Consider the following 24059-nt stretch of genomic DNA (forward strand, 5'->3'; position numbering starts at 1 on the left):
TGGGATGGTCAGTAAGGCAGGATGAGCATACAAAGCACAACACTAATGGAATGGTCACTTTTATTAAAAGGGATACACAATATAAAAGGAGGGAGACGTTAATGCACAGCATTGATGAGAAACTCGATGAACCTCTTTTGCACCATCTACAGAGCATCTGGTGGGCTGTGGATAGTTTTGGTCTCCATACTTTAGGGAAGATACAACAATACTGTAGATGGTACAAAGGTGGTTCATCAAGTTGATTCCTGGAAAGAAAGGAATGGCATACTGTATCTAGTGAAGCTCATTGGGCAGGGTCAGAAGAATGAGAAGCAATCTTCTTGAAACATAGAAGAATCTATAGGGGAGTGACAGGTGGTCTGTCTGGAACTAGGAAGCAGTATTCAGAACAAGGCACACAGTGATACACATTTCAACTGCAAGATTATGGAAAAGTCCAACTGAGAACAGGATGAAATCAGCCATGATTCTATAGCAGGCTTGAGGGGCCAGCTGGCTTACATTCCTGTTTACTATACATCCTCTGACAAATGCATGGTCATGCACTTTGCTAGCAGAAACAAATGTGTGGACGATTTTCTAAATGGGAAGAAAATCCAAAAATCTGAGATGCAAAAGGACTTGGGAGTCCTTGTGCAGAACACCCTGAACGTTAACTTGCAGGTTGAGTCGGTGGTGAGGAAGGCAAATGCCATGTTAGCATTCATTTCAAGAGATCAAGAATACAAGAGCACGGATGTGCTAAGGCTTTATAAAGCACTGGTGAGACCTCACCTTGAGCATTGTGAACAGTTTTGGGCTCCTCATCTTAGAAAAGAAGTGCTGGCATTGGAGAGAGTGCAGAGGAGATTCACAAGGATGATTCCAGAAATGAAAGGGTTATCATACAAGGAACATTTGATGGCTCTGAGTCCGTATTTGCTGGAATTCAGAAGGATGAGGGGGGATATCATTGAAACCTTTCAAATGTTGAAAGGCCTAGACAGAGTAGATGTGGAAGGAATGTTTCCCATGGTGGGAGAGTTTAGGACAAGACAGCACAACCTCAGGATAGAGGGCGCCCTTTCAAAACAGAGATGTGGAGAAATTCCTTCAGCCAAAGGGTGATGAATTTGTGGAATCTGTTGCCGCATGCAGCTGTGGAGGCCAGGTCATTGAGCTTACTTAAGGCAGAGATTGACAGGTTCTTGATTGGATGTGGCATCAAAGGTTACAGGGAGAAGGCCGGAAACTGAGGTTTAGAAGGAGAAAAAAAGGGTCACCCATGATTGAATGGCAGAGCAGACTTGATGGGCCAGATGGCCTAATTCTGCTCCTATGTCTTATGGTCTAAACTTTCTAAGGCTATTAACAGACCTCCAATCAGTTCCCTTCAGAGCCTTCGTGCACTATCCCAACACTCAATAAAATATGATCTAAATTAAATTGCTCACAAAATGGTTCCCCTTCTACATTATCATACACTGATAAACTTAAATTCAAGTTTAATTGTCATTCAACCATACATGGACACCTCTGAATAAAGCCAATTGGAACAGTGTTACTCTGGGGCCAAGGTGCAAAACACAGTACTAACAATCAAACCCAGCACAAGGCATGTATAGCATATATACGATAGCATTAAAATACTGTCACACAGAAATAAAATAAGACCGAGTCCATGAATGCAATCTGCAGTCAAAGACGATACAGCTTGCCTTCTGCCAAGCAAACACTGGAGGACAGCTCTGACTCTGATGCCTCTCTCCTGGACAGCCACAAAAAGGTGACACTGTGGCTCAGGACCACACAACTCCCCCACCGCCACAGAGCACACATAACAGAGCTGTAAAACAGTCACACAAAAATGAACACAGTCCAAAGCCATGAACACCACAGCCATCTGCAGCTGAACACAATAAAGCTTGTCCTCAGTCTACCAAGAACACACTGAGAGCAGCTCCAACTCCTCCTGCACTGACTCCAATGCCCCCCTCCCGGACGGCTCAAACAGTATCTTTTTCATTCTTTTCTGGAACGAGGACTTGACAACATAAGGACTATGATGTAAATTCTGAGGAAGGTTGGCAAAGGCTACAGCAGATTACAGGTCAGATGGAATGACAGATTAATTTAATCCTGACAAGTATGAAGTGATGCATTTTGGAGTAGGTCAGATACAGTAAAATGTTGATGAACTAGATTGCTGTTGGACTGACAGATCTTGAGTATCACGTCATAGTTCCCTAAAAGTGGCAACACAGGTTGATGGGGTGATGAGGATGGCATGGGGCATACGTCATACGTTAGAGCAGGGGTGTCAAACTCATTTTAGGTCACGGGCCAGATTGAGCAAAATGCAGCTTCATGCGGGCCGGATCAGTCGGACGCGTGCGAACGCAGCTTTCGTTGCCTCCGTTTTTTCAGCCTGCTCTCATGTGTCTCAGTCTCTGCTATAACTACAAAGTGTTTCACTTTACAAATTCCGTTTCTTATGAAGAAGACTGCCGAGCAAGACTGCCGAATAAACACTAAAAACCCTGAAAACCTGGTACCTGAATAAACTCAGAATTAGCCATATCATACGCCATAGGCGCTTCGATTACTGGGGCCAGCTTTAATAGTAATTAGATATTATCTCGCGGGCCAAAGATAATTCCACTGCGGGCCGGATTTGGCCCGCGGGCCTTGAGTTTGACATGATAGAGATAGATAGATAGATAGATAGATAGATAGATACTTTATTCATCCCCATGGGGAAATTCAACTTTTTTCCAATGTCCCATACACTTGTTGTAGCAAAACTAATTACATACAATACTTAACTCAGTAAAAAAATATGATATGCATCTAAATCACTATCTCAAAAAGCATTAATAATAGCTTTTAAAAAGTTCTTAAGTCCTGGCGGTAGAATTGTAAAGCCTAATGGCATTCGGGAGTATTGACCTCTTCATCCTGTCTGAGGAGCATTGCATCGATAGTAACCTGTCGCTGAAACTGCTTCTCTGTCTCTGGATGGTGCTATGTAGAGGATGTTCAGAGTTATCCATAATTGACCGTAGCCTACTCAGCGCCCTTCGCTCAGCTACCGATGTTAAACTCTCCAGTACTTTGCCCACGACAGAGCCCGCCTTCCTTACCAGCTTATTAAGACGTGAGGCGTCCCTCTTCTTAATGCTTCCTCCCCAACACGCCACCACAAAGAAGAGGGCGCTCTCCACAACTGACCTATAGAATATCTTCAGCATCTCACTACAGACATTGAATGACGCCAACCTTCTTAGGAAGTACAGTCGACTCTGTGCCTTCCTGCACAAGGCATCTGTGTTGGCAGTCCAGTCTAGCTTCTCGTCTAACTGTACTCCCAGATACTTGTAGGTCTTAACCTGCTCCACACATTCTCCATTAATGATCACTGGCTCCATATGAGGCCTAGGTCTCATATATGCGTTAGAGCAAAGAATACAAGGTCACTTTTTTAACCTTGAAATTGGGGGGTCGGCTTATACCCCAGAATATATGGTAAACCAAGAGTAAATTTTTATATTGGTTCTGAGCTGTTTACCAACTCACAGAAGATAGCAGTGAATTGACAAGTACGCTAATAAGCAGAAAATTACTTTTTCTGACTATGCAGTTCACCTACAAATTTAAAACAACTAAACAACTTCCACCAGTTGTAAACCTATTTTATTCATGTGACCAAAAATCATGCTTTGTAATTCAATGCTATTCTAATTTATCCACTTTCTTGCTGTTCTTTTCCAAAACTACACACTTGGGGGGGGGGGGGGGGTTCAGCTAAAGTGATGCATTGGAAAATATAAACTGAAGTCAACAAGTAAAATGGCTGTACTTCCCTCCAGCCAACTACAAACCATGCAGTTAAAATAAAAACCATAAATTTATTGATAAAAATTATAACCTCCACAGGAATACATTCTACTTTTCATCACAGTAGCTAGCTATAGGCCTGTCATAGCTTACAGCTGCTGATCCTTCAATTTACTACAACTGTCACTTGCTTAACTGGAGATGACCCAAGTGTCCTGCAAAATAGAAGTAAATGCATCAAAGAAATACCTGAAGTTTATAACGGATTCAAATAAAAACTAGATTACCAAATGATTATTTTTGAAAGCCTATTCAATTGTTCTAATTCTTTCATTTGTCTGTAGGAAAATCATTTACTGTGTCAATACTTTTAAATAAAAGGAGGTTTTATTCTAACATAATTAGCTATTTACCATTGATCTCAAACAACATGAGGTTAGGGTTTTTTGCACACAGCACAAATTCAAGTCCCAGTCAGAATAGAGTCAAATTCCCTTCAGGAGTGTGGGATTGAAAGAGGGAGATATGAAAATCACAGCAGAGTTTGAAAATGTTTAACAGTTACCTGCATATGAGGCCACCTACCAATACATCATTGTTCCAGATATTTTAATAATGTAAAAACGTAAACGAATTTCTAAACTGAGACAAAATTCAAAATCCAGGGTGCAAAGGGACTTTGGGAGTCCTCTTGCAGGATTCTCTAAAGGTTAACTTGCAGGTTGAGTTGGTAGTGAGGAAGGCAAATGCAATGTTAGCATTCATTTTGTGAGGACAATTTTTTTTAGTCAGAGAGGGTGTTGAATCCGTGGAATTCATTGCCACAGGTGGCTGTGGAGACCAGGTCACCAGGTTTATTTAAGGCAGAGGTTGGTAGATTTTTGGTAAGTCAGAGCACAAAAAGTTTAAGGGAGACGGCAGGAGAATGAGAGGGAAATGGATCAGCCAATATTAAATGGTGGAATAGAATTGATAGGCTGAATAGCTTAATTCTGCTCCTATATTAACTACCGTAGATTCCGGATTTTAAGCCGCTACTTTTTTCCCACATTTTGAACAGCTTTGAACTTTGCGGCCAATAATCCGATGCGGCTAATGCAAAGTTTTTTTCATGCCGCCTCGTAAACATTTTGCCTCGTAACAGTAGACCAATAAAATTGATGAGTAGTTCACAGAGGTCCAATGAAATTGTACGATAAATCAAGCGCACTTTCACAATTAAATTATTGTAAATCAGTCATTTGTACTCACCCTCATCAACATGGAAAACACTCGAAGCATTGTGCTACCTACCCTCTTAGTTTAAACTATATTTGTTTTCTGTACTACATCGCGGGATGCTATGACGACACACCCGGTTTCGCGGCGTCTTGTGGGAAAATGCCGTTTGCGATGAAACGGGACGGAGGGGGTCGAGCGGCGGAGCGGCTTTGGATCCGAGCGAAATCTGCTTTTAAATGCCGTTTGCGATGAAACGGAAAGGAGGGGGGAGCGGATTCCGCGAGCGGCTTTGGATCCGAGCGAAATCTGCTTTTAAGTTAAAGGTATCAATAACTTTTCCTGGTAGGCTGCAGTATATATATTTTTTACCAGTCGTTAGGAGATATTGGAATGTTGTTCAGTAAAGAAGTATACGCAACGTATATTTAAAAGTAGCCGCGTACGGGCACGGTTCGAAAAAAAGCATTTGCAATATGTATTTGTTTTTGTTACCATATGGATTTAATTAAAAGTTAAAAAAATCCTCACGTGTAATATCTTTCTGTGTAAATATCTCATATTACAACGTGGGACACCTGCGGCCTAAAATCCGGTGCGGCCTTTACATTTAAAAAAATGATTTTATTTCTAAAATTAGTGCCAGCGGCTAAAAATCAGGTGCGCTCTGTAGTCCGGAATCTACGGTACTGTGAAAAGTCCGTACACTGCCTTTCTCAAAATGAGCATTATGTACACATTGTACTGCAAAAGAAATTATTAGCTTGGAGATCTTTACAGCACCAAGAATTATTTCATTGCATATTCTGAGGAAAAAGAAACAAAATTGCTACCGAAGACATAATCTAATTTTAAAAATAAAGAATGAAATCAGTTCTTCCTGCTTGACTCACGGTGTATGCTGCCACCTTGTGTACCAAATGTCACTTAGGTATTCAACTGAAAATTCTGTCCTAACCTCACGGGAGGTGTAAATGTGAAGGTTTGCGGAGAAATGCCAAAGCACATTCCTATTCTCCTCCCTATTAGTGCCTGTACACCAATCAATGGGGAAAGCTTGACGCAGTATATATGATACAGTAGATCCCGGTTAATTGAGCCATCATTAATTGGGGTAGCTACTGATTTGGGACAACTCTTAAAGAACTAAAACTAATTGAGAAAACAGCTGAAGTTCCCTTTGCTTATTTGGGACACTATGCGACTTAATTGGGACAGGAGAATGTTGCCGAGCAGTTTCTAAATAGCGCCAGTTGTGTAAGTTTGTGTTCAAAGAGATTTTTTTCACTGGTAGTTGGCAAGGAATGAGAACTAAGACAATTCAGAACTGCTTTGCTCACTGCAGTTTCAAACATTGATGCTTAGAGATGCCCGAAACAGCCAGGAGTGAAAATGAAGTGATTTCTCTACTTCCAACAAATAGGAACTATGAAGAAATTGAAGGCATCAGCAATCATCTTGTACGTCACAATGAAAATAAAGATTTGGAGGATGCAATTGTCAAAGGCACTTAAGAAGGTAGCCCATTATTTGCACTAGGTGTCTGTGCTGATTTTGTTCAGTCACAGTCAATCAAAACAACACGGCAGCGTACCGTCGATAACTAACATGAGCTAACACACAGTTTTACAGTACTGCAGTAATATTTGTAGTGTTCTAATTTGCTCTGCATTTTATTTAAATAAATAGTTTGTTATTCAGATAAACTATAGTTTGTCTTTTTTTTAATACTTTTTTAACTATTTCCATGAAACTTCAATTATTTGGGGCTGCCACTTAACTGGGCCATGGCTGGTCTAAATGTATCCCAATTAATCGGAATCCACTGTACTTGGTATTCAGCCTACCATTCAGGTATTGAACTGATCTTGCAATGCATGTTATTTTGGGATGCAAATATGTGCAATCAAAATGAGAAGTATAAATACAACATAAATCACAACAGAAACAGACAGATAGACTATGATAATTTCCTGCAAGGACTGCTAGATGTTGTCTAGATTTCCTTAAAAATGTTTATTTTCATGCAACTTTTCAGTATTTACTAATGAGCACTGATTTAAAAAATGCACATTGTCGAAGTCAAGCCATTATACATCTGTATCTATTGTAGTTTAGTATTGATCCAAATTGAGACCACCTTGCTACTGTTTTGCCCGCACATGAATTATAGTTAAACGTTATCAAAATAAAGATACCAGTAAATGATACATTGAATTCAAACACTACTCTTTCATATCTGCATCCTAAATTAAAATTATTTTTTTCTAGAAAAATAATAACTCTCTTTTAGTAGTTCTGAGCTCACCACTGGAAGAATCAATTGACAAGATGGATGTCTAATCTGTGCATGATTTGCCTCTGAGAAAATCATTTCAACATGTTTGATTCAGTCATGGTGATCTAGATGCCAAACTCTTTTATATGGTAACTGACTACCTCAAAGAATACATTTGAGAGACACTGTGAAAGATAGCTCAAGTCCCACTGCCCACAAAAAATTCATTTTCAGCTAATGTATGCTCCATAGCAGCAAACAAGCCACTTTGCTAACAAATGGGTCTGCAGAAGAACCAGTCCTAGATAAGACCAATCTAACTGGGCTGTGGTATTATCCCAACAATTCTCCCAGTTTTTCCTCAATGCAATGCTGCACTTCACATGCAATTAACTGTAAAAGCAAGGTTTTCTGCCAACCCACTGTCCTTTGAGTGTAAAGGTTCGTGATTGTATAAAATTTTGTGATCCTACTCTGGAAAATGTGGGCCATTTCCCAAACCTTTGGAATCCACTGACAAACAACAATTTTTGTGACTTGCTTCTACCATTTTACAGGACTACAGGACATTTTATAGATTGGGAAGAAATTTGTCTATGTTCAGAAATATTTTAAACTTCACCAACTGTAGCATACAATAGTTTCTTTAAAAAATATCAGGTGTTTAGTCCCTGGCTCTAAGACAATCATTTCACGTACTGAGAACCTCATTGTTCGAAAACTTTCTTGTCTCTCTCCTGAATTTATCCATTATAGCTTCTGTTCACTCCTCAGTTATTTTACTTTGATCTAAAACACCTGAACATTTCTCCACCATTCCATCTGTAACACTAAGATACACTGGTCTATCCTCACCAACACCAACTTCATAAACAAAATCACAACACAAAATCTCCCATTTTATTTATTTCCTTCCCACCATTGAGGGATCTAAACTTTCAATTCTTTCACTTTATATACTATATTCAGTGCTCACAATGTGTATCCTCAATAAAAGAGAAATCAAACAGAGATTCAGTTAGCACTTTGCAAAACATCTCAATTCAGTCTACCATGCTAATCTTGACTTTCCAGTTGCCTGTCATTTTGATTATCCTAGTCTGACTTCTATGTTTTCCAAAAAAAATCCAATCTAGCTCAAGGAGCTCTGTTAATTCTCTTAACTTACACTTCAAACTTAACCCTAAATTCTATAATCTAAGATAACCAGCCTTTCTCTTTGTATTGTAACTAGTCAATTCTGACAAGTGGTCAGTGACCTGAAATCTTTACCCTGTAGAGTTGTAGAATTTCTCTCTCTACACATGCTCGCCCAACCCACTATATATATCCAAAAATATCAAAAAAAAGACCACAGGATAAAATGTTAAAATCCCTCGTGCCAATGGATCATGAGCACTTGCTCAAGACTGCCTTGATGTTGGGAGTAACACAGGGTGGGCACTCAGGAGTTTAAGTGGGTACCCTCCTTCCTACATCTCTGGAGGGCTCAATGATGACTCCTGGTGTCCCAGAGTCACCCCCCTCCCCTGTTGTGTCTTCCCACTCTCTTGATGCAATCTTGAAGCCCAGAAGAGGTCAGCATTATATTGTCTCATTATATTATTTTTTAAAATATCTTTGACATGAAACATTAATTGTTTTTCTTTCCATAGGTGGTCCTTGACCTGCTGAATGTTTCTACCATTTTGTGCAGATTTCCTTTTCCTAAACATTTCTTCAATTCTTTAACTCAGGCATTGACACATAAGGTACATATGAGTGACTGGACGATCAGGCAGAACATTAGGAATCAAATTGACTACTTTTTCCATTTACTTCTATATAACACGGGTATCTGTGGCAAGTCCTGCATTTATTGACAATCATTAATTATCATAGAACATGGAGCAGTTCAGCATATTACAAGCCCTTCCGGCCCATGACATTGTTCCAACCTATATAACCCCATCCCTCCTACACAGCCCATAACCCTCCATTTTTCTTACATCCAACTGCTCATCTAAGAAGTCCCTTAAGTGACGCTAATGTTTCAGCCTCTACCACCACATGCATTCTAGGCACCTACCACAGACATAATGCTACCTCAGACATAAACTTTCTTCTTAACCATCTGTCCTCTGGTACTGGCCATTGTTGCTCTGGGAAAAATGTTATAGAGTCACAGAAAAGTATGGCACAGAAATAGGCCCTTTGGCCCATCTAGTCCATGTTGAAACCATTTAAACTGCCAACTCTCATCGACCTACACCAGGACCATAGCCCTCCATACCCCCTACTATTCATGTACCTATCCAAACTTCACTTAAACTTTGAAATCAAACTTGCATGCACCACTTACGCTGGCAGCTCATTCCACACTCTCATGACCCTCTGAGTGAGGAAGTCTTCCCTCATGTTCCTCTTAAACTTTTCACCTTTCACCCTTAAACCATGACCTCATTGTAGTCCCACCCAACTTCAGTGGAAAAAGGCTGCTTGCATTTACCCTATCCATACCCCTCATAATTTTGTATACCTCTATCAAATCTTCTCTCAATCTTCTATGTTCTAAGTCTTAACCTACTCGATCTTTCCTTATAACTCAGGTCCTCCAGACCCAGCAACATCCTTGCAAATCTTCTCTGTACTCTTTTGATAGAACTTGTCATATTAGGCAAGAACCCAAGATTGGCAGTTTATAAAAGATTCTGCATTTTTTTTAAAGTTTTGTCTATAGGTTAACCATTTAATTCAATCATTTGCTTAAAAGACTTTTGAGTTAGCTTTTGAACCAGCTGACAATGAATTCCAGCACATTTCTCATCACATGAAATGAAGTCAAACAGGGCAAGTTTGCTTCTTTTATAATGTCGTCAATGCTGTTACTGCAAAAAAATACCTAAAATATTTTGAGAATCTTTGTTAATGATCCCAGTTATGAAAATTATTCTCTTGTGGCAGCCAGGAAAACACTAGAAACAAAAATACATGGGCATTTTATTTGATTCCTCCCATGTAGCCTCAGAATAAATGTAGTTTGGCTGCCCTCTGTATCACGACAAATGGGGCACAGTGTGGGGAAGATGTGAGAAATACATTAAAAATATGACTGCAAATATGAAGTCATAGCAATTAAGTCTTCAAACTTAAAAAGGGTTTCCAAACATAAGCACATTTATATTTTCTTGGGCCGTTAATAAAATATTAAAGTAGATTCTCAAGTTAGTACCCAGTTATAAAATCTGGTTCCCATTCATTACAAACATGCTATAAAATGAGATGCAGAACATTTTTACAACTTCAAAATATGGGCTCTGGGTCAATGAACTTCAGACTGTTTTGTGATATTTATTGGGCCATATGTTTAACACCCCAGATTCACTTTAACAATGTTAAAAAATGCATAAAACTTCTTTCTACATTATCTGCAAAAGGTCCACATAAAATGCCAATTCATTAGTGCCGTGCAGTTTTCAAACTTCGGATGGCCACTTGAGATATCAGCTCTATTGAATCTTTGCAAATGAGCAAATACAGTAAATTCACTGGAGATTTTGGTCTCTTATTCACATCCCCAAATCTCTAAACTTCTGAGTAATGGTCAGTTAGCTTTCAATGACATATATCATATTAGCAGCCTACTGCAGCAGTTCAGTATCTTATCCAAGTTTCCCTAAGGCAATCAACAAGTTCATATATATCTGAAAGTTGCCTCACAGGTAGATGAGTAGTTAGGAAAGCTTATGCGGTGTTAGCTTTCATAAGTTGAGGGATAGAGTTTAAGAGATGCGATGTAATGATGCAGCTCTATAAAACTCTAGTTAGGCCACACTTGGAGTACTGTGTCCAGTTCTGGTCGCCTCAGTATAGGAAGGATGTGGAAGCATTGGAAAGGGTACAGAGGAGATTTACCAGGATGCTGCCTGGTTTAAAGAGCATGGATTATAATCAGAAATTAAGAGAGCTAGGGCTTTACTCTTTGGAGAGGAGGAGGATGAGAGGAGACATGATAGAGGTGTACAAGATATTAACTGGAACAGACAGAGTGGACAGCCAGTGCCTCTTCCCCAGGGCACCACTGCTCAGTACAAGAGGACATGGCTTTAAGGTAAGGGGAGGAAAGTTCAAGGGGGATATTAGAGGAAGGTTTTTCACTCAGAGAGTGGTTGGTGCGTGGAATGCACTGACTGAGTCAGTAGAGGAGGCAGACACACTAGTGAAGTTTAAGAGACTACTAGACAGGTATATGGAGGAATTTAAGGTGGGGGGGTTATATGGGAGGCAGGGTTTGAGGGTCGGCACAACATTGTGGGCTGAAGGGCCTGTAACGTGCTGTACTATTCTATGTTCTATGAATAGTGTGTGGTCATTAGCTTTCAGAAAGATATTCATTAAACATATTATTCAGTAAATTAAAAGCAATATACATTTTAATACTGTAGCCCATCAAAAGTTAGCTATGGGGCTTAAACTGCTAATTTATATCCAGAATACTATAAGAGAATTCTTTGCAATTTCTCCCATTATTAACTCGTATTCATAATCAATTCGGATCACTTCTTCAAGTACATTAATTTGTACAAAAAATAAACTGAAATTTCAGTCCTCAATCAGTATCTAGGACACACTGCTTGGGAAATCAGAGCAATGGACTTCAGCAAGGCCTTTGACAAAGTTCCACATGGAAGGTTAGTTAAGAAGGTTCAGTCGTTAGGTATTAATGCTGGAGTAATAAAATGGATTCAACAGTGGCTAGATGGGAGATGCCAGAGAGTAGTGGTGGATAATTGTTTATCGGGATGGAGGCCGGTGACTAGCGGGGTGCCTCAGGGATCTGTTTTGGGCCCAATGTTGTTTGTAATATACATAAATGATCTGGATGATGGGGTGGTAAATTGGATTAGTAAGTATGCTGATGATACTAAGGTAGGAGGTGTTGTGGATAATGAGGTGGGTTTTCAAAGCTTGCAGGGAGATTTATGCCGGTTAGAAGAATGGGTTAAACGTTGGCAGATGGAGTTTAATGCTGAGAAGTGTGAGGTTCTACATTTTGGCAGGAATAATCCAAATAGAACATACAGGGTAAATGGTAGGGCATTGAGGAATGCAGTGGAACAGAGAGATCTAGGAATAACAGTACATAGTTCCCTGAAGGTGGAGTCTCATGTAGATAGGGTGGTGAAGAAGGCTTTTGGAACGCTGGCCTTTATAAATCAGAGCATTGAGTACAGAAGTTGGGATGTAATGTTAAAATTGTACAAGGCATTGGTAAGGCCAAATTTGGAATATTGTGTACAGTTCTGGTCACCGAATTATAGGAAACATATCAATAAATTTGAGAGAGTGCAGAGACGATTTACTAGGATGTTACCTGGGTTTCAGCACTTAAGTTACAGAGAAAGGTTGAACAAGTTAGGTCTCTATTCATTGGAGCATAGAAGGTTGAGGGGGGATTTGATCGAGGTATTTAAAATGTTGAGAGGGATAGATAGAGTTGACGTGAATAGGCTGTTTCCATTGAGAGTAGGGGAGATTCAAACGAGAGGACATGATTTGAGAGTTAGGGGGCAAAAGTTTAAGGGAAACACGAGGGGGTATTTCTTTACTCAGAGAGTGATAGCTGTGTGGAATGAGCTTCCTGTAGAAGTAGTAGAGGCCAGTTCAGTTGTGTCATTTAAGGTAAAATTGGATAGGTATATGGACAGGAAAGGAGTGGAGGGTTATGGGCTGAGTGCGGGTAGGTGGGACTAGGTGAGATTAAGAGTTCGGCACGGACTAGGAGGGCCGGAATGGCCTGTTTCCGTGCTGTGATTGTTATATGGTTATATGGTTAATGAATTCTAGTCAAAATCCTGGTGGATAGTTTTGTATTAGTTGTGAGGCATTAACATTTTAAACCAAAGATTTTTGAAGGAATGTTAATAGAGTTAAAATGCCAATTCTGAGGACACAACATAAATGTACCATTAACAAGTCTATACCAATCTGGCTACAGTACAAGTAGAAATTACTTAGGTTCCAAATCAAGATCAATAATTCAGTACATCAAATGTATTTCATTCCAATGTGTTACAAACTTCAAACAAAAACTGTTTTAAAAAGAACCATCCTTTATTGCCACTATGGAAGGAGTTACGAATAAACCATATCGTTATATTTGGAATCACATCTAAATGTGACCAGGTAAGGTTGACAAATTCCCTCTCCATTAGTGACCAGGTAGGCTTTTAATAACAATTCAATAATCTCAGAGTGTTATGTGATTTTTGTTGAAAACTCCAGATTTCAGCTGCTCTGGTGAGATTGCTGGAACAATCTTTCTGGAACAATGGTTCAAAGTCCTGAGTGCTATTCAATTAACCATTCTGTTATATGCAGTGATTTACTGTCCTTGTCAGGTTACTGAAGGCCATATGGAGTAGAAATCACAATTTTGCAATGTGCTTACAATAAACCTTCAACAAATGATCAAAGTCCTTTGAAACGCTCAGCCAGTTTTGTGCGCGTGATACTTGGGACAGGCTACCACTGTCACTTCTATGATGTGAGAACCCTTTTGCCACTGGCCTATAAATTACACCATGAACTATGTCATTTCACATAAGATAGTTGTCTGCTCTGTAAGTATCTCTCATTGAAACTGTGATGCTAGTAGAAGATAGATGCAAGTCCTCATCTTGAAAAATCAAACAGTCGTAACTACCATCATACGCTTTGTTAGATGAAACAAGTAATTCAACATGCACAGAAAATGACATAAGGATCAGGAACTGATCAAACACAGTACCTTATTTGTGATTGCATCTTATAAAGCTTGTTTTAACTCACAAAATATTTTTTAAATTTAAAGTCCTAAAATGTAACTGGATCTTTATCAAATGTGTCTCAAAGTATTTTGACATATATAATCACTGTAAGTTCAATAAATTTCTCTAAAATACAGTTCAACATAGGATAAATATTGCAAACAGTATGTTGCTAATTAATGACTTTATATTATCTAATGACAGCTAAGAATTATGTAATTGTAAACAGTGGTGCTGAATAAGTGTTTCATTCTCTTAAAAGAAAAGTGACCTTTTCCTTTTATGTTGCTAAAAGCAAGCAATGCTCTTTTAGGTTTAAGGTTAATGTAGACAATATCTTAAGTTGACATTGCGGCAAAATTCCCACACACCTAGTTTGTTAAATGCTTTTCTTTCCTTAAGAAACAGTCAGAAGGAATTATGCTTCCTCTGAGCTTTACTTCTATTCACACTAAGTACCATTACAGCCGTGACTGTGCACCTATTTTCATGACACATCCTCTAGGGTTTGACCTCACTGATATTACGGCTTCAAATTCATAACACGGGAAGCCAGAAGGCATTTCACAAAGGCAAAGTGTAAGCAGCTTGCTCCAGTTTAAGTGTAAATTAATCCAATGTATTTTGGCCTGTGGATAAATGACAGGCAGATGGGAGTTGACAATACTTCACAATGTGACCTTTTGCTTTACGGTGCCCTTTTGGGGATCCTCCTTCAAGCAGTGCTGTCTAAGACAGACTAGCAATTGGTCAGAAAAACCTTTATTTTTAGTTACAACAATCAAATATGCCTCAACTTAAAAAGTAGAAATTTCCACTTAAAATACCTTTACATTAAGGAAGTCAAAAACTTGCCCATGACTTAAGATAATATCCCTATTAACTTAAGAAAAGCAATAGCAAATACTAAACATTTTTGTATTGTTTAACTCATTTTTCAGCAAATTAAGGGGCAAATATTCATTCTTGGTCTGTTGGCATCACAGAAATGCATTTTAAGAGCAGTTATACCATATGATGCACTGACTCAATAATTAAAAAATAAATTTTGTTCCCGTGCCATTTCTCTGTGTAATTCTGAACACTACATACAATCTTGAAAAGGTTATAATACACATCTTAAGTGCTAACAGAAAAAATACTTTACAAATCTTTAAATGCAAACAAAAATATTTAAAAGTGTCTGATTAAATAATCACTTGAAGAAACAAATCTAGCTTACAGCGGTGTTAGAAAGTTTGTGAACCCAATTAAATAAATAACACAAAAACATGATAGTTGTTCATTTATTTATTGAGAAAAATGATCCATGTATTTGTTGGAAAAAGTATAAAATCTATTTGGAGTCAGGTGTTCCTAGCAATGAGAAGAGATTGGAAGTGTGGGTTGTAGAGGCCCTATAAAAAAGACAAAAAAAGTGAGGTTACAGACAGTGATGCTCTTCCCAAGAGACATCTGTTTATGTGCACCATGCCTCAATCAAAACAACCTTCAGAGGACCTTAGAAGAATTGTAGATATGCCTGAAGCTGGAAAAGGCTACAAAAGCATTTCTAAAGACCTAAGTGTTCATCAGTCCACAGTAAGAGAAATTGTCTACAAATGGAGGAAACTCAGTACTGTTGCTACTCTCCCTAGAAGTGGGCATCCTGCAAAGATCACACCAAGAGTAAAACATGCAATGCTGAAGGTGGTGAAGAAGAACCCAAGGACCTGCAGAAGTCTCTAGAACTTGTTAAAGTCTCCGTTCATGTGTCCACTGTCAGAAAAACACTGAACAAGAATGGTGTTCATGGAAGGCAAGCACGAAGGAAACCACTGCTCTCCAAAAATAAACATTGCTGCATGGCTCAAGTTTGCAAATGACTTTCTATAACATTTTACAATGCTTCTGGGACAATGTTGTGTGGACAGATGAGACAAAAGCTGAGCTTTTTAGCAGAAATGCACACTGCTATGTTTGGAGGTAAAAGGGCACTGCACAACACCAAAGCTTCATCCCAACTGTGAAGCATGGTGGAAGGAGCATCATGGTTTGTGGCTGCTTTGCTGCCTCAGAGCCCAGCCAGCTTGCGATCGTTGAAGGAACAATGAATTCAAAACGGTATCAAAACATTTTACAGGAAAATGTCAAGGTAGCAGTCCTTCACCTGAAGCTTAAGAGAAGTTGGATAATACAATAAGACAATGATCCAAGAATAAATCAACAACAGAATGGTTTAAAAAGAAGAAAAGGTCAAAGTCTGAACTTAATCCTATAGAAATGTTGTAGAAGGACCTGAAGCAAACAGTTCAAGCTAGGAAGCCCACCAACATCCCAGAGTTGAAGCAGTTCTCTAAGGAGGAGTGCCCTAAAACTCCTCCAAGCTGATAAGCAGGACTGATCAACAGTGACTGGAAATGTTTGGTTGAAGTTATTGCTGTACAGGGAGGGAGGTCACACCAGTTACAGAAAGCAATGCTTCACATACTTTTTCCAACAAATACATGTAATATTGGATCATTTTTCTCAATAAATAAATGATCAAGTATAATGTTTGTGTGTTATTTATTTAATTGGGTTCTCTTTATCTAGTTTTAGGACTTGCATGAAGATCTGATCATATTTTGGGTCATATTTATGCAGAAATAGAGAAAATCCTACAGGGTTCATAAACTTTCTAACACCACTGTATATTATGCAGCTACAAATTGGGATACTGTAAGCTTCCCACAAAATGAAAGATAATACCTGAAGGTAAGGGTATGGTTAGTGCAAGACGTACATATATTTGGTAAGTACTAAAACAAATTTATACAATCTAGAAGGAAGAAGCTGACTGTCAAATTTCTGTATAATACATACAAAAGCTCCATAACACAGCACTTTGGGATGCATGTAATTACATTTTTTCTGTTAATTCACACGTGGGCATCAGTAAGAACAGGAAACCATAATTACAGTGTTTCATTTCCATCCCAGCCACTAATTCAAAATTTGATTGGGAAAATATTCATCCCAACTAAAATGTGACTACAGCACAGAAAAACTATTTTCACAATGAAATCACATCCAAATAGTTAAAAATTTTTACAAATTTGAGTCAAAAGGTATATCAAAATGAAGGTGCTTTATTTGTATTAAGTAGCAATTATATTAGTAGTCAAAGTAAGTGAATATTTCTGATTTTTCTTACATCCTAATGGTTAATGGAAAATATTGTAGTGGCCCAATGATCAACTGTATGATGGGTTAAGCTCTAAGTTAATGATTAAGTTAACTTCAGTGCAATATTGAAATGAAGTAATGAAGTATTTAGAATAGTTCCAATATATCCTAAAGATTACAACTTAAAATGATGTAAAGCAATGTATACAATATTTATAATAGATCATGAATAAACCAAATAGAACGAAGGATTAAAATGGGCCTGAAGAAATTTAAGTGTGTACTCTTAGCAAGATGTTAATACTGTATTCCATCAATAGTTCAAAGAAATTGAGCCACTGAGGTATCAAGAGAAGGAAAGGCTGGACGATCAGTCAGGTTTAGTAAAGGGAAAATGAAGACATGATTTGCTATTCTCAATTACTTTTCAGTGAGTCCTGATAAAACTGCACATCAGCATGAAGGATTTGAATAAAATGCCAACTCAGAAAACTGTACTGAGAAAATTCAATTACTGGAAATGTAGTTTTGCTAGCAAATTTCTGAAGGAGGAAAACAATGCACCCCTTGTTTAGATTAAATTGGAATTTTGGCTTTTAATTTGTATCAGCAATGCGATACAGATTATATTTAAATAAAGCCAGCAATCTAAATGTTTAATTAGCTAAATGCAGACTTTTACACAAATGAATTGGAATTTAGCTCACCTGCACTTCTGAGATTAGGATCCAGACTGGGCATCTCTTTAGCAGCCTCTGGGCTAACACTATATATGGAGGCACCAGCTTCATTGGTAATACTGTAAAAGTTATTTTTAAAAAAGATTTTAATAAACAGGAAGATTGCTTAGAACATGGAACAATATAGCACACTACAGCGCCTTTGGCCTGCAAAGTTGTATTGATCAACGTAAACCAACTACATGATCAATCTAAAACTTCCCTTTTATACAGCCCAGAACCCTTCATTTTTCTTCCTTCCATGTGCCTATTCAAGAGTCTCTTGAATGTTCCATTTTACCCCTGGCAGTGCATTGCAGACACCCACCACTCTGTGTAAACAACCCACCTCTGACATCTCCTCTAAACTTTCCTCCACTCTCCTTAAACAAGTGTCCCCTGATATTAGCCATTGTCACCTGGGAAAAAGGAGTTCGCTGTCCACTCTATCTATACCTTTCATAATATCATATGTCTATGTCAATCCAATCACCTCTCAACAATCCAAAGAGAAAAGCCCGAGCTCACTCAATCTTTCCTCATAAAAGATGCTCTCTAGTCCAGACGGTATCTTGCTAAATCTCCTCTGCATCCTCTCTAAAGTTTCTATATCCTTCCTATAATGAGGTGAACAGAACGGAGCACAGTACTCTAAGGAGTGACTTAGCCAGTTTTATAGAGCGGCAACATTGCCTCATTGTTCTAAACCATGGAATGATTCTGTGCTAAGAACACTCACTCACCCTTACTAGCTCCAATAGTGAAAACAAGATTTTGGTCATCTGGTGAATACTGTATCAGCACTAAGCAGTTGTACTGGTGACTTAGAACTCTCATTGTGCTGCTCAGTTCAGAACAAATAATATTTCCATAGATTCACTTTCCCTTAATTACCAAAGTAAACAGTGAACTGCCTGTGTGGCTCTCTTAAGACCATAAGACATAGGAGCAGGATTAGGCCATTCAGCCCATCAAGCCTGCTCCGCCATTCCATCATGGCTGATCTCAGATCCCACTCCACCCCATACACCTGTCTTTTGGTCATATTCTTTGATACCCTGACCAGTCAGGGAACTATCATCTTCTGCTTTAAATATACCCATGGACTTGGCCTCCACCGCTGTCTGTGGCAGAGCATTCCACAGGTTCACTACTCTCTGGCTAAAAAAAAAATCCTCCTTACCTCTGTTCTAAAAAGTCACCCCTCAATTTTGAGGCTGTGCCCTCTAGTTCTGGATGCCAACCACCACAGGAAACATCCTCTCCACATCCACCTTATCGACTCCTTTCAACATTCGGTAGATTTCAATGAGATCCCCCCGCATTCTTCTAAGTTCCAGTCAGTACAGGCCCAAAGCTGGCAAATGCTCCTCGTATGTAAACTCCTTCACTCCCCAAAATCGTCCTTGTGAATCTCCTCCTGACTCTCCAATGATATCACATCCTTTCTGAGATATGGGGCCCAATACTGTTGGGAATACTGCAAGTGCAGCCTGTAGTCCTAAGGACCTGCACATAACTAAGTTGACCATTTTCCCTTGAGATATTTAATGGAAACGCTGACGTTTCAGTGCACAAATGCACCATGTACCATAGCAGTGGTGTGTGGGAGCCATCAATGTCCTGGTACATTGTAAAGATACAAACACTTTAGCTTAAAGCACTGGGCATTATTTGTGTTTCTAACATGAACCAGCAATTTCAGAAGAAGAAAATTAAGTGAGGAAAATTAAATAACTTGCTTCCAACCTTGCCCCTGAAGTTGCTTTTATAAATACTTTGTTGCTTTTATACTCACTGGAATCTAGAAGATTGAGGGGGGATCTTATTGAAACGTATACAATTCTAAAAGGATTGGACAGGCTAGATGAAGGAAGATTGTTTCCAATGTTGGGGAAATCCAGAACGAGGGGTCACAGTTTAAGGATAAAGGGGAAGCCTTTTAGGACCGAGATGAGGAAAAACTTCTTCACACAGAGAGTGGTGAATCTGTGGAATTCTCTGCCACAGGAAACAGTTGAGGCTGGTTCATTGGCTATATTTAAGAGGAAGTTAGATAAGGCCCTTGTGGCTAAAGGGATCGGGGGTATGGAGAGAAAGCGGGTACAGGGTTCTGAGTTGGATGATCAGCCATGATCAAACTGAATGGCGGTGCAGGCTCGAAGGGCCAAATGGCCTACTCCTGCACCTATTTTCTATGTTTCTATGTTTCTAAATGATTGGTCATTGGCACATTCCAATGAATGGATCAAAACAATATTTTTTAAAAGAACTTTAACACACATTGCAAGTTGATGAAGATATAAATTAATAAAAAGAAACACTTCGTAAAAGTTTTTTATTTAGTTCAACACAAATCTAAGATAAAAATAACATCAGATTTGAAAACAAAACCTGGAAAGGATTAAGTTTTAAATGCAATCCATCTTAAGAGGTCTATTTTGTTCCAAGTCTTAAATATTTTACACTCTGCTGAGCTCCTGGAGCAGGGGGAGGGAGGGAGGAATGGAATGAGAGAGAAGGGAAGACAGAGGGGAAGGGAGAAAGAGGGAAGTGACCATGCAAGAAAGAGAGCAGTATCTTTACGACATCCCCTATTTACTATTATGACTTGTCATTTTATCCTGCGTTTGCTCAGTAATTCAGTCTTAAAACGAAACACACATTATATTATTGTGACACTCTTGCCACCTAGTGGCCATGAAGTTCAGTTGCTAAGTTGATGTCTAATAATTTTATTTCTATTATTTAGTAGATCAGATAAACGATCAGAATCAGGTTTAATTATCACTGGCATATGTTGTGAAATGCTGTTTTGCAGAAGCAGTACATTGCAATACATAACAAAAAACTATCAATTAGAATAAAATATTACAAAAATTAAATTAAATACTGGTAAGTAGTGCAAGAAATAAGTAGTCAAAGGAAAAAAAAATGAGGTAGTGCATATGGATTCATTGTTCTTTCAAAATCTGATGGTGGTAGGGAAGGAGCTGTTCCTGAAACATTGAGTACATGTCTTCAGGGTCCTGTACTTCCTCCTTGATGGTAGCAATAAAAAGAGGGCATCTTCTGGGTGATGTGATGGGGGTCCTTAATGACAGATCCCGCCTTTTGAATAACTTTTAAGCCTAGTGCCCAAGAAGTTTACAACTTCTGCAGCTTTTTCCTATCCTGTGCAGTGGCCCCTCCATAACAGACAGTGACACAACCAGTTAGAATGCTCTCCACGGTATATCTGAATAAATTTATTCTCCTCAAACTGTTAATTAAATACAGCAGCTGTTGTGCCTTCTTTGTAATTGCATCAACATGTTGGACCTAAAATAGATCTTCAGAACTGCTGACACCCCAGAACTTGAAATTGCTCACCATTCCTACTGTTGATCCCTTGATGAGGATTGGTGTGTATTCCTTTGACTTCACCTTCCTGAAGTTCTCACTCAATTCCTTGGTCTTACTGACGTTAAATGCACAGTTGTTGCTGCAACACCACTCAACCAGCTGATCAAGTTCGCTCCTGTATGCCTCCTAACCACCATCTGATATTCTACCAACAATAACTGTGTCATTTGCAAATTTATAGATAATGTTTGAGTTGTGCCTAACCACACAGTCGGGTGTGTACAGAGAATAGAGCAGTGTGTTAAGCACATATCCTTGAGGTGTGCCAGTGTTGAAGGGCATAAGACCATAAGATACAGGAGCAGAATTAGGCCATTTGGCCCATTGAGTCTACTTCACCATTTCATCATGGCTGATCCAATTTTCCTCTCAGCCCCAGACTCCTGGCTTCTCCCCGTATCCCTTCATGGCCTGACCAATCAAGAATCTTTCAACCTCTGCCTTAAATATACATGAAGACTTGGCCTCCACAGCTGTCTGTAGCAAAGAATTCCACAAATTCACCAGTCTCTGGCTAAAGATCCTCCTCATCTCTGTTCTAAAAGGACGCCCCTCTATTCTGAAGCTGTGTCCTCTGGTCCTAAACTCTCCCATCATAGAAAACATCCTCTCCCCATCTACTCCATCAAGGCCTTTCACCATTCAATAAATTTCAATGAGGTGTCACCCCTCAATGCAATACTTTTGATAGTCTTTCTGTTTTAATCTTAGAAATGTATTTATAATTATTGCTTGTGAAATAATTCTCAAGATTTACAGACAGGCAGACATACTTTATTGATCCCGAGGGAAATTGGGTTTCGTTACAGCTGCACCAACCAAGAATAGTGAAAAAATATAGCAATATAAAACCATAAATAATTAAATAATAATAAGTTAATTATTCCAAGTGGAAATAAGTCCAGGACCAGCCTATTGGCTCAGGGTGTCTTAAAGTTTGATGGCCACAGGTAGGAATGACTTCCTATGACATTCAGTGTTACATCTCGGTGGAATGAGTCTCTGGCTGAATGTACTCCTGTGCCTAACAAGTACATTATGGAGTGGATGGGAGTCATTGTCCAATATGGCATGCAACTTGGACAGCATCCTCTTTTCAGACACCACTGTCAGAGAGTCCAGTTCCACCCCCACAACATCACTGGCCTTACAAATGAGTTTGTTGATTCTGTTGGTGTCTGCTACCCTCAGCCTGCTGCCCCAGCACACAACAGCAAACATGATAGCACTGGCCACCACAGCCTCGTAGAAGATCCTCAGATCTTTAATGAAGATCTACAATGTAATTTGCTATCACAAAACTTGTATGCCCCATATAAGACCATAAGGCATGAGAGCAGAAATAGACCTTTCAATCCATTGAGTCTGCTCTGCAATTCCACCATGGCTAATTTATTACCCCTCAACTCTATTCTCCTGCTTTCTCTCCATAACCTATGACACCCTGACTAATCAAGAGCCTTTCAACTTCTACTTTAAATGTATCAAATGACTTGTGTCATTGAGAGCATCTGTGGCCCTCACAGCCTTCTGTAGCAATGAATTCCACAGATTCACTATGCTCCAGCTAAAGAAATTCCTCCTCATCTCTCTTCTAAATGGGCATCCTTCTATTCTGAGGCTGTGCCCACTGATCCAAGAGTCACTTACAATATGAAACATACTCTCCATATCCACTTTATCCAGACATTTCGATATTCAGTAGGTTGCAATGAGATGCCCCCTCATTCGTCTAAACCCCAGCGAGTGCAGGCACAAAGCTATCAAAAGCTCCTCAGTCATAAATCCTTTCATTCCTGGAAACATTGTTGTGAACCTCCTCTAGACCCTCTCCAATGCCAGCATATCTTTTTGTAGATAAGGGCCCAAAACTTCTCGCAATACTCTGATAATAACTTACTCATAAGTGCAAAGGGACTCTCCCAAGTCCATTTGCAACTGATTACTGAATCTTCTCCCCATTTAGAAAAGAGTCCATGCCTTTACTCCTTCTTCCAAAGTGCATGACTATACACTTCTCTGCACTGCATTCCAAATGCCACTTCTTTGACCATTTTCCTAATCTGACCAAGTCCTTCTGCAGAGTCCCTGCTTCCTCAAAATAATCTGCCCCTCCACCTATCTTCATATTGTCCTCAAACTTGGCAACAAAGCTATTAATTCTATCATGCAATTTATTAATATATAACATAAAAAATGGTCCCAACACCGACCCAAGCAGAACACCAATAGTCACCGCCTGGCAGCCAACCAGAAAAGGCCCTCTTTATTCCCACTTTTTGTCTCCTGCCAATCATGCACAGCTTTATCCATGCTAGAATTTTCCATGTAATACCATGGGCCCTTATCTTGTTAAGCAGCCTTGTGTACAGCACCTTGTCAAAGGCCTTCTGAAAATCCAAGTATACAACATCGACTGACTCTCCTTTAACTATCCTGCTTGTTATTTCCTCAAAAAATTCCAAAAGATTTGTGAGGCAAGATTTCCCCTTAAGGAAATCATGCTAAATTAGGCCTATTTTATCATGTGCCTCCACATATCCCAAAACCTCATCCTTGATGGATTCCAACATCTGCCCAACTACTGAAGTCAGGCTAACGGGCTTAAAATTTCTTCAGATTCCCTCTCTTTTTAAAAGAGTGAAGTAACATTTACAATTTCCTCCAGAACTGATATACTTCAGT

At 39.2% G+C, this 24059-nt stretch overlaps 1 protein-coding gene across 2 annotated transcripts in view; it reads right to left on the reverse strand.

Moving 5' to 3' along the window:
• Positions 1-24059, reverse strand: part of srbd1 (S1 RNA binding domain 1) — a 293464-nt gene that overhangs the window by 159530 nt on the left and 109875 nt on the right. For both annotated transcript variants that reach the window (XM_073050686.1, XM_073050685.1), the window contains exon 16: positions 17958-18049. In XM_073050686.1, coding sequence (XP_072906787.1) covers positions 17958-18049 — 92 coding nt within the window. The remainder of the gene's footprint in view (positions 1-17957; positions 18050-24059) is intronic.

Source organism: Hemitrygon akajei, chromosome 7 (assembly GCF_048418815.1).
Source record: "Hemitrygon akajei chromosome 7, sHemAka1.3, whole genome shotgun sequence".
Taxonomy (NCBI): Eukaryota; Metazoa; Chordata; class Chondrichthyes; order Myliobatiformes; family Dasyatidae; genus Hemitrygon; species Hemitrygon akajei.